Here is a 14,898-nt window from a genome sequence, read left to right on the forward strand (position 1 = left end):
AGATGTCGGAGATTTGTTGGATACAGTATTTCACCACATACATTTCTTCCATTGCCCATTTCCTGGACATGGAAGCCTGTAAGGATGGATGTACTAACCAAACACATTAGATTAAGACTGCTCCGTTGTTCGTCTGTAACCACCCTTCTAAAATGAAGTGTAATAATGTGCAACTGTATATTTAGCAACTTTCCCCTCTGACCTAGGTACTGAAATGTGTAATTTTCATTTGAATTATGCCAATTACGGACATACGAATAAGTTAATTATATTTTAATATTTACTGTAGTGCCCACAACTGACTGTAAAACAGGAAATCATACTTACATCGTGTAAACGACAGAATGATGTACCGTTTTAAAAAAAAAGCTCCCATTATGCAAATGTCTGTGCTCACATGTTTACAACCTATATCAGGTTGTTAGGCTAGGAGGTGAGAGGCAATAACAAAAACATCTGATATGTAATAGAAATATAAACCTAAAACTGGCTACCACTACTTTAGTTAGTGTATAAACTACATTGAATGTATTTATGCAATGGTAGCCTAACAATGTTTCTGTTCTCTGCCTCAATGTATACCTCAAAAACAGATGCTTAGGGAGTCCTTTCAACCTCTATACAGAATTTACACAATGGCAGACAGAAGTTAAATCTGGTCTACATTTTATATTTATGCACTCAAGTACAGGTATTCAGAAATTGGATGCAAAACTCAATACACTTACAAATGAGAAAACCATAACAACCATGTCACGTTTCACAGACAAAATAACAGTCACTGGCCTATAGAAATAAGAATTTTATTGTTAAGTTGAGACATTGAGTGGAATGCGATGGCTTACATATCCTCCCTCCAAAATAAAGACACAACGACATACTTTAAAAGAACGAGGGAAGGATGCAACCCTTGACCATCTTACAGGCACGTTTCATACCACTGGGCTTGGAGGGCCATGGATGAGGTGGTGCGGACAGTGTGCTGGTAAACCAAAGATTATTCTGTAGAGAATCCAATCAAGTAGAGGAGAGTGCAGCACTGGGATGCCATGGCAATCAAACTGGGAGGATTTTAGGAAAGCTGGCTTGAGAGGACATTTGACAGGCCATCTCAATAGACAGTCAAAGGGATGGGTAAATTCAGTCATATTTACAATATATGGCTCTGGATAGATTAGTTCAGATCATTTGTTTGTAGGTCATTTAAAGTTATGAGTGGGAAAACAAGGGTGCTTTGGATCCCACACTACTTTAGTGTATAGTAGCAGGATCTTATTCACCCAGGGAAGTTTGATTGGCTGAGATTCATGTAAATCCAGTTGATTAAATAGCGTGTCCTCTCAGATCAATAAATCCCCAGTATTGTGATTGCGGTGGTGGTTACAATAGGGCTAAAATGTTCCATCTCTCTCATGATATTCCAAACAGCTCTTTCCCTAAATTAACAATTACAACTTCGTCATATCACAGGCCCCTCGGTCACTGCGCTGAATTTGCTAGACAAAGATAATTTACTGCATCACCAATTTTGTTTTTTTGACAGAACTTACTATATGTAGTTTACCATAGATCATGCCCCAGGCTCCCTCCTCCCCCACACACTGACCAAACATCAGAACTTTACCACACTCCGAAGCTGAAATTATTATTTCACCAGTCCATAGTTAGTGGGAGGAGCGTGTGTAAAGGTGGACGCCCATTCCCCTCCACGGTCCATGCATTTGCTGGTCACAGGGAGGGGCGGTTAGGTCAGGGTGTCTGGGTCTCACTGGGGCAGCTGCAGGAGTGTGCCCTGGCCGGCAGGCAGGTAGGTGACGTTGCGGGAGCGGGACAGCTGGAAGGCGATGTCCTCGGCAGCCTCCAGCTTACGCAGCTCTACCAGGCCATCTCCAGCCTCCTGCAGAGAGTTAGCAATGAGCAGGGCGGCCTGGGAGTCACCCTCTGCTGAGATGATGGCTGCCTGTTTCTGTTGCTCGGCCTGGGGAAGTAGAGAAGAAACACACTTTACTTCTATTCAGCCTTTATGAAGGTGTGCAACGTCAGAATCCCTTGGTTGTTTAGGGTCACTTCCAGATGAGTGTATTAAATGCACATTCATCATTCTTATCACCTTACAGAATAAATCTCTGTCAATGTCTCAAACAAACCCTCTCATTTTTACCTTCTCCACGACAAACCTGGCCCTCTCGGCCTCCTGCTGAGCCACCTGCTTCATCTCAACAGCCTCTGTGAACTCCTTACCGAACGTCAAGTGTGTCTGAGGAAGGAGGAACATGATGTCTTCAATTAAAAACCACAGAACATGTACAAGTGATGACCAGACCCACTGAGTAAAACACTTGCTTCCTTCCTCATTAAAACGGTGAAATGAAACATTTGGGCAGAAAAGTATTGTTCTCACAAGGTAGTGTTATTCAACATTGTAAATCATAGGAATGTCATTTTGAGTGTTCTATCCCTTTAAACTGCTCACCAGTGAGACATCGTCCAGGATGAGGCCGAAGGTGTTGGCTCTTTCTGTCAGGTCGTCACTGACCTGCCGGGACACCAGCTCTCTCTGGGTGATGAGCTCACCGGCATCAAACCGGGCCTGTGAGGTACACACACAAACACACCCATATAAACACGCAAAGAAATAACAGGATAGTGTAGACTTCACTGCAACCCAATGCCACTCAGCCGGGAGTCTTTTTACCCAAAACTCCAGGGTAAAACCATAAAGGAAATGTGGCATTAGTCTAACACTCACCACCACGGACTTGAGGACCTCTGTGGTGATGGATGGCAGTACCCTCTCGTCGTAGTCTTCTCCGATGCTGGTGAAGATGCGTGGGAGCTGGCTAGTCACAGGCCGGAAGAGGATACGCAGTGTGATGTTCACATTCTGCAGATCTGGGGGTGGGGGTTTAAAACATTACAAAAAAACCTGCAAGAGGACAGTTGATGTAAAAAGGAAAACATTGGATAGAGCTTGAAATGAAACGACAGAAGGATAGGTAGGTAAAAGCTTTTACTATGCCAGAGAAAGACGTGTGAAAGCAATTGTGCCTGTCCTCGTGACTCTTGTTAGTTACCTTTGCTGCCTGTGATGACAGGCACGTTGCGCGGACGTGAACGGCAATCAAAGATGATAGGCTTCTGTACCCAGGGAATGAGGAAGTGGGTTCCCTCGCCAACTACAGCATCTTGCACTCCCCGGAACCTGTCAAATATAACTGCCCGATGACCTGCGTCAACTGAAACACGTGAAGAAATATTAGGACAATTCAGGTTGGTAGTGTTATGGAACTGACAACTTTAAAGCCTCATGTCATTTGTAGTATTGCAGCCAAGTGTTACCATTATATCAAGTCCCCTTTCAGGCAGCAGGTAGCCTAGTGTTTAGATCGTTGGGCCAGTAACCAAAAGGCTGCTGGATCAAAACCCAGAGCTGACAGGCTAAAAATCTGTCATACTGCCCCTGAACACAGCAGTTAACCCACAGATAAGAATTTGTTCATAACTGACTTGCCTAGTTAAATAAAGGTTACACAGAGCTCACTGTCTCACCATTGAAGAGGGCCGAGTTCACAACACCTCCACCAACGGCGAGAGCCAGCCCCAGCTTCCCGATGGATTCAAATAGTTTCGCCATGTCTGTAGCCCTGGGGGGAAAAGAAGCGATACATTTACGATAAGTTCTATTGGAGCTCACCAGATAGAATTCTAGATCTTAATGATATATTTGAGCATGTGGTGGTATAATACATCTACATGTAGGTAAGTAGCTCCTAAAGCTATCCAAATAAAAGTGTTCGTTTTTCCAGAGCTCTAAATTAGTCTATTCTGACTTGATGGCCTTGGTATGTCAATGATGCCAATTAGCCACACTCGCTAGCCAAGCAAGCAGACTTTGCAACAAAAACGACTAACATTTAACAAGCTATGCGAATTGAACCATTTGTCACAAAATGTCGCACCTGGACATGTCATGCCTAGCAATAAATCTAGATCAGGGTAACAAACACTAATCATGACGATCTGTAGCGACATGAACTTGCAAATTGGTCGCTCGTGTCCATGTTACTCAATGCGTACCTTCCCGGTTTACTGAATAATTACCCACACAGCATTACAATACCAATATCTGACTATGAAGGGAGCTTTGTTAATTATTTATACATGTATAAGGTCAGAACGAATTAAATTAGCACTCACCTACTGTTTTGTCAGTTCTGTCTATGACCTCCACCCGAGCCAACGTTAGAACGCATGATGGGTTTTTTTTCTACACAGCATGGGCATCAACTTGTAACAAACTCCTCTCTGATTGGATAAGTAGTGCTCCAGGACTTGTTTATCGATGCAATTCATTGGCTCGTGAGAATATCGCTGAGCATTCTGGTTGCTGAAGTTCACCAACTATGATAATAGTAATAATATTATATAATTAAGCAATAAGGCACGAGGGGGTGTGGTGTATATAGCCAATATACCACCGCTATGGGATGTTCTTAGTGGCACGCCGTGTGCCTGGGTACAGTCCTTAGCCACATTGTGTTGGCCATATACCACAAATTACCCAGGTGCCTTATTGCTATTATGAACTAGTGGCCAACGTAATTAGAGCAGTAAAAATGCATGTTTTGTCATACACATGGTATACGTCAGCCATTCAGCATTCAGGGCTCGAACCACCCAGTTTATAATGATAATTATATATTTTTTCTCATTTGAGAAGGGTTGAATCACAGAGTTTTTAAACCTTAAACATGAGGTGCAACATCGCAAGACATCCAGGAACGATTGCGAAACAGACCATACCCGGGCCAGGGTTTGGGTTTTGAGAAGTGAAAAATTCTTCGTAAGCTTTCCCAAAATCTAAAGGCACAATCTATATTTGAGCCAAAATCGTATTACTCCAACCTCGTGAAACTGACAAACTAACAGTTTTTATGTTCGTCAAAAACAACTTTCTACTTTATATCGCCTTTGATTTGACGGAATACACAACTGCAGTTCAGCACTAAACAACCCTTTAGACGCGATGACGTATTTCTGCGCATGAGCTTGTAGGCCATTGTCGCCATGACATCGCCGACAAGTGTGATTGGGGATTTCTATTGGAGAAGCAGTTTCAGCAATTTCATCTTCAAACTGTACTGTCTTTGGTTGAATTAATCATCTCTTTGGCGAGAATAAGAATAATATTAATGCCATATGTTTGACTGTTTCTTCTTCAGTTAGTGAGACATATTGTGAAAATAAAGTTGAACTTACTGTGTACCATTTCAGAACGTTCAGTGGCTGGTTTCACACACACACACACACACACACACACACACACACACACACACACACACACACACACACACACACACAAACACAGTCTTGTGAAGAGGGCACGACAACACCTTTCCCCCCTCAGGAGACTGAAAACATTTGCAATGGGCCCCCAGATCCTCAAAAAGTCATCCTGACCGGTTGCATCGCAGCCGGCATCTAGGCGCTACAGAGGGTGGTCCGTACAGCCCAGTACATCACTGGAGCCAAGCTTCCTGACCTCCAGGACCTACAGTTGAAGTTTCTGAAGTTTCACATACACCTTCGTCAAATACATTTAAACTCAGTTTTTCACAATTCCTGACATTTAATCCTAGTAGAAATTCCCTGTCTTAGGTCAGTTAGGATCACCACTTTATTTTAAGAATGTGAAATGTCAGAATAATAGTAGAGAGAATTATTTATTTCAGCTTTCATTTCTTTCATTACATTCCCAGTGGGTCAGACGTTTACATACACTCAATTAGTATTTGGTAGCATTGCCTTTAAATTGTTTAACTTGGGTCAAATGTTTTGGGTAGCCTTCCACAAGCATCCCACAATAAGTTGGGGAAATTTTGGCCCATTCCTCCTGACAGAGCTGGTGTAACTGAGTCAGGTTTGTAGGCCTCCTCGTTCACACACTTGTTTTCAGTTCTGCCCACAACATTTCTATAGGATTGAAGTCAGGGCTTTGTGATGGCCACTCCAATACCTTGACTTTGTTGTTCTTAAACCTTTTTGCCACAACTTTGGATGTATGTTTGGGGTCATTGTCCATTTGGAAGACCCATTTGCGACCAAGCTTTAACTTCCTGAATGATGTCTTGAGATGTTGCTTCAATATATCCACATAATTTTCCATCATCATGATGCCATCTATTTTGTGAAGTGCACCAGTCCCTCCTGCATCAAAACACCCCCACAACATGATGCTGCCACCCCCGTGCTTCACGGTTGGGATGATGTTCTTCAGCTTGCAGGCTTCCCCCTTTTTCCTCCAAACATAACGATGGCCATTATGGCCAAACAGTTCTATTTTTGTTTCATCAGACCAGAGGAAATGTCTCCAACAAGTACGATTTTTGTCCCCATGTGCAGTTGCAAACCGTAGCCTGGCTTTTTTTATGGCGGATTTGGAGCAGTGGCTCCTTCCTTGCTGAGCGGCCTTTCAGGTTATGTCAATATAGGACTCGTTTACTGTGGATATAGATACTTTTGTACCTGTTTCTTCCAGCATCTTCACAAGGTCCTTTGTTGTTTTTATGGGATTGATTTGCACTTTTCACACCAAAGTACGTTAATCTCTAGGAGACAGAATGGGTCTCCTTCCTGAGCGGTATGATGGCTGCGTGGTCCCATGGTGCTTATACTTGCATACTATTGTTTGTACAGATGAACGTGGTACCTCCAGGCGTTAGGAAATTGCTCCCAAGGATGAACCAGACTTGTGGAGGTCTACAATATTTTTTCGGAGGTCTTGGCTGATTTCCTTTGATTTCCCCATGATGTCAAGCGAAGAGGCAATGAGTTTGAAGGTAGGCCTTGAAATACATCCACAGGTACACCTCCTAAATCCATTACATAATTTTATGGAATTTTCCAAGCTGTTTAAAGACAGAGTCAACTTAGTGTATGTAAACCTCTGCCCCATTGGAATTGTGATACAGTGAATTATAAGTGAAATAATCTGTCTGTAAGCAATTGTTGGAAAAATGACTTGTGTCATGCGCAAAGTAGATGTCCTAACCGACTTGCCAAAACTATAGTTTGTTAACAACAAATTTGTGGAGTGGTTGACAAACGACTTTTGATGACTCCAACCTAAGTGTATGTAAACTTCCGACTTCAACTGTATATACTAGGCGGTGTCAGAGGAAGGCCCAAAAAATAGTCAAAGACTCCAGTCACCCTAGTCATAGACTGTTCTCTCTGCTTCCGCATGGCAAGCGTTACCGGAGCGGCTAGTCTTGAACCAAAAGGCTCCTTAACAGCTTCTGCCCCCAAGCCATAAGTCTGCTGAACAATTCATCAAATGTCCACCCGGACTATTTAAATTGAGCCCCCCCCCCCCCCTTTGATTTTACACTGCTGCTACTCACTGTTTATTATCTATGCATAGTCCCTTTACAAATGACCTCGACTACTCTGTACCCCCGCATATTGACTCGGTACCTGTATCCCCTGTATATAGCCTCATTATTGTTGGGTCATTTTCTTTTGTTACTTATTCGGCGCAAATACAATTTGATTTGTACAACTAACCTTGTGGGGACACATAATTCAGTCCTATTCAAAATTCTAACCCTAACCTGTACCCTTATCCTTTTTTATTTTGTATTAACCTTTATTTAACTAGGCAAGTCAGTTAAGAACAAATTAAGAACAAATTCTTATATTCAATGATGGCCTACCCCGGCCAAACCCTCCCCTAACCCGGACGAGGCTGGGCCAATTGTGCGCCGTCCTAACCCTAACCCTAACCTTAACCTGAAAACCTAACCTTAACCGTAACTCTAGCTCCTAACCCCAACCCTTAACCTAATTCTAACCCTAACACTAATTCTAACCTTAACCCTAAACCCCTGAAAATAGCATTTGACCTTGTGGGGAACAACAAAATGTCCCCAGTTGGTCAAATGTTTGTCCATTTATTATTCTTGTCGAGACTTCTGGTCCTCACAAGTATAGTTAAAATCGTACACACACACACACACACGCACACGCGCACACGCACACACGCACACACGCACACACACACACACACACACACACACACACACACACACACACACACACACACACACACACACACACACACACACACACACGCACACGGTTTGTTGAAAGACAAATGTATCTCATTACTAGACAATTCTAATCTAGGGTTTCAATTGACCAATGCATTGATTCATTTTTGGACATGTGAACCTGGCCTTATGTTCGCCCCCTGGCGTTTGCAATGAAGAACAACAACAATCTTCACTCCCCAGTTCCTACTTCATAGTTTCGCTTTCCATCCATGTTTTGAACAACATGTAAGTGAAGTACGTCCACTTCTTTGGTGCGAGACGAGAGCTATGAGAGGCTTCTAAAAAAGTTAAGGTAAGGATATTTGCGTTGATATCGTTGTGGAAAAATGCAATGCCTCGAAGAGCTCTACTTTGAGGTCATTTTAGATTGTGTCGTTGGATTTGTGCACTTCCTTGAAGTTTCAATTTCCCAGTCTCCGTGGTCACACATACCCATTCCTTTGATTTTCACAGATGTTGTGATCTGATGGTACAAGTGATGGTCTCTTTTATAGAGCGGGGAAGGGAATGTATTTCTGAAACAGTGCATGAAAGTGATTTGAAGCATACTGTGCCTAATGGTCGATTGCTCTTTGTGGACTCTACTTTAACCTCAAGCAGTCAGTGCGTTTGCCATGTGAACATTTCGCACATCTCTCTTCACAGTATACTATCAACATCAACGGTATCTCAAGTTGTTTCCATAGCAATGACCTCTGTTGGCAGAGCAGTTTAATAAAACAACGTTTCTGTTGATTTATGTTGATGAAGTTTCGTGGCAACGCCCAGTATAGGGTGTCAATTAATTAAATATCCAGATAACCCCCACCAAAAAAAAGTGTTATGTTGGCCTATTACATGGTAATGACAAATGTATTGACAATTCACGATCAGTGGTTTTGGTTGAAGGGAGACTTGGCTTGCTATACCCACCTATGTATTCCTCCTGTATGTCAGTAACCTAGTTTTGCCCAGCAGATGGCAGAGCAGTACAGGACAGTAAGGGTGAGTGGCCTGCCCACTGATATAAAGGAGGACCGGCTGACAGACAAGCTGTACATCTACTTCCTGAGGGCCAGGAATGGAGGAGGGGAAATAGCATCTGTCACCATTGTCAAGGCAACACCCGTCTCTGCCCTCATCACCTTTGAGGACATTGGAGGTCAGTAGGTGTGTGTGTGTGTGTGTGTGTGTGTGTGTGTGTGTGTGTGTGTGTGTGTGTGTGTGTGTGTGTGTGCATATAATGTGTCTGAGGCTCCTGGGAGGGGAGGGCTGGTGAGATCAGGAGACTGGAGACTTGATGGTGATAAATGGACTATTTCACCATAACGTAGGGTCATAAAGTAACAACTACCATACGTCGTCGCCACTGTTAAGTTCATTCTCAGTAGATTTCCATCTGGCTCGTTGACCATAGCCACTCTTTTTAAACGTCATTTTGCATCCATTTGCTAATTTACTGTGAAATGCAAGGTATTATGCTTTGTGGCCTGTCACCATCGATTAACTGTGGGCTCGGGTGTTGGCATACATTTCAAGGAGAGGCCAGGGGCAGGAGTGCTTAGTAAGGGTGTTTCTCTGACTGAGATTGATCTAGCTCTTGTACTCTGGTGACCCCGCACAGTGGCAAGGAGCGTGCTTCAACATGGCCGACACATTCTGAAGGTGGACGGGAAGAAGTATGAACTCACCTTGAGTGAACCTCACAAAGACCTGGACCCAAATAAGGTATGTTGTTGAGACGGTATTTGTAAAAAAAAAAAAAATGTTTAAAGGCGACACATTTTGTTTAGACTTACATGCTCTCCCTCTTTCGCCCCCTCTCCCGTTCAGGTCATCTTGAGCATGTCTGTTACTGTGGATTACAGCCAGCTACCTGGAGGAAAGGCAGCATTGGCCAGCCTTGACAGGAGTCATGATGTTCAGATCCACTATAACAACCCAGAGCAGCTCTGCACCTTGCAGGGCCTCTACTCCCAGGTTCAGGCTGCACTGGCCCAAATACTGGGGCTCCCTGCGGTCCTGGCCTCCATAGATACAACCCTACCTGTGGCCAATAGTGTTCTGGGAGTCCTTACTAGAGGCACTAGGGGCCAAGCGAAGAGGACTCATACCCAGGAGGCGACAGACCATCACAGGAGAGGTGATGAGCAGAGTGATCAAGGCTCAGGTCCACATAGGGACTTTATGTCTGGAGGTCAGGGCTGTGAGTGGGAGGGGACAGCCCAGGCAGAGGGGGGTGCGGTGGGTCTGTGTCTGTCTGAGGAACCCCCCATGGTGGAAGAGGACCTCTCCCTGATCATGGATGCAGACTTGTTCCACTACCTGCAGAGGCAGTGTGGAGAGGAGTACCAGGAGATCCTCACCCAGCATGGGGTAGAGGTGGTGGATGTGACCGCAGAGGGGGTGACCACCCTGTTCCTACAGAGAGTCCCCGGGGTGGGGGACATTGGGCAGGAGCTGGAGCGTCTGAGGGGGGCTCGTGGGGACCTGAGCCGGCTCTACCAGGAGAACGAGGCCAGGCTCCGTCGAGCCCAGCTGCCCAAGAGCGTCCTCTCGCCCAAGGGAGGCCTGTCCAGGGCCATGGAGGGCCTGCGGGTCAGGCTGCCCAAGTTGCTGTTCAGTGAGGATGACCGGAACATCTACTTAGTTGGCAACAGCAGCGATGTGTCCGAAGCCAAACAGGTCCTTCTCCTGGAGGAGAGAGAGGAGGCGGCGGAGGATGTAGCCAGCTTGTTACCATCTCCCTCATCCACATCTGGTTCCTCCAAGCCAGGGGAAGAGGAGAGACTCAAACCCACTCTTTCCTCCACAGCAGGAACACCCCTGGATGCCAGAGTAGATAAGCTGCTAAAGCAATATGAGACGGAGAGGAGGACGGAGGGGGCCCGAGGGTATAAGTTTGCCCCCCGCTTCAAGGCATTAGGGCCGGCTGGACTAGGGACCAGATCTAGGGACACAGTGACGGTAGGGGACACATCTCCAAGTATACGACCGGGCCTTGGACCCATGTTAGGCCATGACCTGTTTGGCTCAGACAGAGCAGGGTCAGGTGTTGGGGGACTCTCCAGGCCAGGTACACAGAGTAGTGGAGAGGATATACTGTTCAGGAGAGGTGAACCCCTGTTCACCCCCTCTATGGAGAATGGACTCTTCCTGAGCTCAATACCAACACACGCTGGGCAGCAGGGTGAGACAGCCCCATTCACCTCAACTCTCAACACCTTGTCAGGGGGCAGCACCATCCCCACCACCATCTCAACCTCCGGGTCAGGATCCACCCTAAAGCGGGCCAGTAGTTTCTCGGGTCGGGCCAGGTCCAAGGTCCAGGACCCAGGACAGAATGAGGCTGAGAAAGCCACAACCAGAGCCAGGCGGTCCAATAGCTTGGACAGGAGAAATGCCTACAGTGCAGAGCTAACCATCTCCATGGTGATATGGAATTACATGAAGGAGGCCTACGCCACCCGTATACAGGACATGACCTCTGACCTGCAGATGAGGGAGAGCCAATCAGACAAAAGCAGTGACATCACTGTCATCCTTATGGGGGCGGAGTCATCTGTGGTGAGCACCTGTCAGTTGGAGATGCAGAGGCTGGTTGCCATGGTGAAGACAGACTTCTGTTTGCAGGAGTTGCCTCTGGCTGAGTTAGGCGTGTCTGACCCAGCAGATGAGACTTTAGAGGTGTGCTGTGCTGAGGTGAGGCAACGGTTCAAGAAGGTCTCCTTCCAGACAATGAGAGATAGCGTGTTTCTGATCGGCCCCAAGCAGCTGTGCTCTCAAGTGGGGGCAGCACTGAGGGAGGTGTTCCCTGGAGAGACAGGCCAAGGAGGGGGACAAGAGGACTTCTCGGTCCCCTCTACCACCACTTTGAATCAGTCCAGTCCATTTCAGGTGAATGGGGTCCAGAACTCCACACAGTTTCAGACCAATAGCCCTCAGAGAGGGGGAGGGGAGGGGCCTGGTGCCAACAGGGAGAAGAAAAACATCCAGAGGAGTGATTCTTCCAAGAGGACGAAGAACAGTGAATCAGAACACAAGAACACAGTTGTTAGCCAATCACCAGCGAGGAAAGACCCTGTCATAAAGGAGAAAGTGGAGAGGGGCGGGACCATGGAGGCAGACGGGAGCAAGATTGACACATTTCTCAGCCATTCAGCGATAGGCAACGGAGGAAGGCCGGGAGCAGTGAATGGTGGTGGTACCAATCAAGACATGGTCACGCCCCCAAAAGAAAGCAACCTGAGGTCCAGAGTGACCCAGAAGGACAACAACAGACAGTCTAGTGGAGCAGAGAACCAGGAGAGGTCAGGGTCAGCTCTGACACATCACGGACCGGGAAGGTCTAGTCTGTCTGGGGCACGGACACAGATTTGTGTGTGTGGGGAGAGTGGGGCGTCAGTGAAGAGGACAGGGTGTGGGGTGACCCTGTGCCCACAGTGCCTTCTCAAAGTCCACGTCCAATGCAGGGTTTGCCCCAAGGCTGAGGTGGCAGTTCCACAGGGCGTCCAGGGTAACATGAGCTACTCTGAGATGCCCTTCAGCCTGCCAGGCCATGGCAGAGACGCCGTCGTTAAGATCACCTACTGCATCCCAGATGGCATTCAGGGGGTAAGGGCAAGAGTTCTCTACCAGGCTATCTGATGGGCCAATTACAGTTGACATTTTAAACGTGTCATGTCAACTGTCCAAATGCACTCTTGGCATTATTAAATCAGCTTATATTAACATGTTAAGTCTTAAATATTCCTTGTCAGTAATTGCTTGCTTTGCATTTCTAAGTTCTGTCATGTTTAACTCCTAAAACTGTCTTGTGGCGTTTACAATCTGGAACACACCCCATTATCTGCCACATGTCCCTCTCTCGTTGTAGAGGGGCCACCCCTCGCCTGGTTCTGCGTTTCGGGGGGGAGTATTTGAGGCCTACCTTCCCCTATGTGAGAGGACCAGGAAACTCCTACCGCGGCTGGAGAAAGCCTTCAGGCTAGGCCTCACCTTCACTGTGACGGGCAGGGAGCCAGGGGCCAGGGTCAGCTGGGACAGCATCCCCCACAAGACCAGCCTGCATGGGGGCAAGTCTGGGTGAGTACTGGAGTCACAGTACCCATTAGTGACTCTCGACTGAAATAGCAACAGTAAAGAGCAGAAAGTCAGGGGTCAATGTTATGTGCTGGTCATTTTATTACCTAGTGTGTGTCCCAAATGCCACCCTATTCCCTTTTAATAGGTCACTACTTTTGGGAGTATGGTGCCATTTAGGATGTAACCTATGTAAGGAAAGCCCTATAGCGCTCTGGTCAAAAGCAGTGCACTATGTAGGATTAGGGTGCCATTTAAGATATACGCTGTAATGTAATTTTGTGTCCACACAGGAATGGTTATCCAGACTCCACCTATCTGAGTCGACTGTCTGAAGTACTGAGGACTCATGGGATTGAGGAGGCCCCTGCCAAGTCTCAAGACCAAAACAAAACCTGACAAGGATAGTCTTATCTATGTTTTTTATCAAGGTGTTTGTTTCTCTCCGATGTAAGAATTGAATCTGTCTGTATCTTGCACGGTGTCCCGAGACTCCCAAGAAATGTTGAACGCTTGTGTGAGTCTGTATAGTAATAAGCCAACGAGAGAAGTCCTTTCGGTTCTTAAGAGTTTTGTAGTTGTACTGTTGTTCATGCTTAATCGGGACCAATTGATTTCCACAGATATTTTACGGATGATAGTGACACAAAAGTGTTTGAGCTACTATTTGTCATTGGACCAATACTAGTCCTGGCAGCTATTGTTCATTTGACCTGTACTGTGTTTTGACTCTCTGGAGATTTCTGACAGTGAGCATTCCGTCTTTATCTTACTGTAACCGAGTAGCGTCCGTATCTTTTCTGTACCCCCGCCTCTGATAGCATCCCCGTTCGTTATGTACACACACTCAAATACATGAGCCACAAAATATCAAGTCATTGCGGTTCCACATTGTTTCCTCGCAGTAACATCCTAATAACACAGTAACAAAGCCACAGCTCCGAGGGTCGAGTCTTTTTTTTTCTCCTTCCCGTTATGCTTTTTTATTAGTCCTGGAAAACATGTAAGGCATATGGTAACATTACACATTGAAGCGTTACAAGCTCTAGAGCCCATGCTGTGGACAGCATGGCACCCACGTACGCAGTGAAACCCAGTCAAGCACAGAAGCAGCATCAATTCAAAGGGTTTAAAAATAAAAAATAAAAAAGTGGAGACAACTTAGTAGAAGAGTGGAAAACAACACCACAGACCGAAGGAGAGAAGGAACGAAAACCTAGCAAACAAATCAACGTGTCGGCAGAATGTCTCACAGTAAACCGTGTGTGGAAACAGCTGTCTGGACGGGAAAGTGACAATGGACCTGTTTTTCTGAAAGCTTTCCCATAGACGGGTTCATGTACATCTGGTTATGAGGCTGACTTGACAGTGTTAGATAGGGGGAGGGGGAAGAGGAGGGGGTATGGGTGCAGTGAGGAGAGGCGAGGGGGTGGGGGCGGGAGCAGGTATAGGTGCAGAGGAATAATGAGCTATACACACATGCCTTTGTTTCCCGGGTCACCTACACACAGATCCTAGTGGACCATACATATCGTAACAAGCCTAGCCAAATGCAGCAGACACTCACAGCGTTTCTATAGAGTCGTGGAATATGTTGGTAGTTGGCACATGGCGACAGTTTATAGTGATTGCTAATGAGGAGCCAGAGACGGCCAGAAGACATTGGGTGGTTTTCTTTTAGGGAAAGGGTGTGTGTGTGGGGTTGATGGGTGGGGGCTGTACA

The 14,898-nt window shown here is 46.1% G+C and overlaps 2 protein-coding genes across 4 annotated transcripts; one reads left to right on the forward strand and one right to left on the reverse strand.

The window, feature by feature from the left end:
• Positions 1–786: 786 nt before the first annotated feature.
• Positions 787–4,304, reverse strand: LOC135554004 (prohibitin 1-like). 2 transcript variants are annotated; one of them, XM_064985996.1, is made up of 7 exons: positions 4,202–4,304; positions 3,550–3,644; positions 3,075–3,236; positions 2,750–2,892; positions 2,474–2,590; positions 2,162–2,257; positions 787–1,978 (listed from the first exon to the last, which is right to left on the reverse strand). In XM_064985996.1, exons 2-7 carry the CDS (start codon positions 3,632–3,634, stop codon positions 1,766–1,768), a joined length of 816 nt encoding a protein of 271 aa, XP_064842068.1. In that variant the 5' UTR covers positions 3,635–3,644; positions 4,202–4,304; the 3' UTR covers positions 787–1,765. The 2 variants fall into 2 exon arrangements, with proteins under 2 accessions (XP_064842068.1, XP_064842067.1); XM_064985995.1 differs by having other exon boundaries at positions 4,198–4,302.
• A 3,981-nt stretch (positions 4,305–8,285) lies between these two features.
• LOC135554005 (uncharacterized) lies at positions 8,286–14,110 on the forward strand. Of its 2 annotated transcripts, none has more exons than XM_064985998.1 (6): positions 8,286–8,406; positions 9,051–9,255; positions 9,718–9,821; positions 9,927–12,707; positions 12,970–13,178; positions 13,469–14,110. In XM_064985998.1, the coding sequence occupies exons 2-6, from the start codon at positions 9,072–9,074 to the stop codon at positions 13,572–13,574; spliced, it is 3,384 nt and encodes a 1,127-aa protein (XP_064842070.1). In that variant the 5' UTR covers positions 8,286–8,406; positions 9,051–9,071; the 3' UTR covers positions 13,575–14,110. The 2 variants fall into 2 exon arrangements, with proteins under 2 accessions (XP_064842070.1, XP_064842069.1); XM_064985997.1 differs by having other exon boundaries at positions 9,072–9,255.
• The last annotated feature ends 788 nt before the right edge of the window (positions 14,111–14,898 follow it).

Source organism: Oncorhynchus masou, chromosome 14 (assembly GCF_036934945.1).
Source record: "Oncorhynchus masou masou isolate Uvic2021 chromosome 14, UVic_Omas_1.1, whole genome shotgun sequence".
NCBI classification, from domain to species: domain Eukaryota; kingdom Metazoa; phylum Chordata; class Actinopteri; order Salmoniformes; family Salmonidae; genus Oncorhynchus; species Oncorhynchus masou.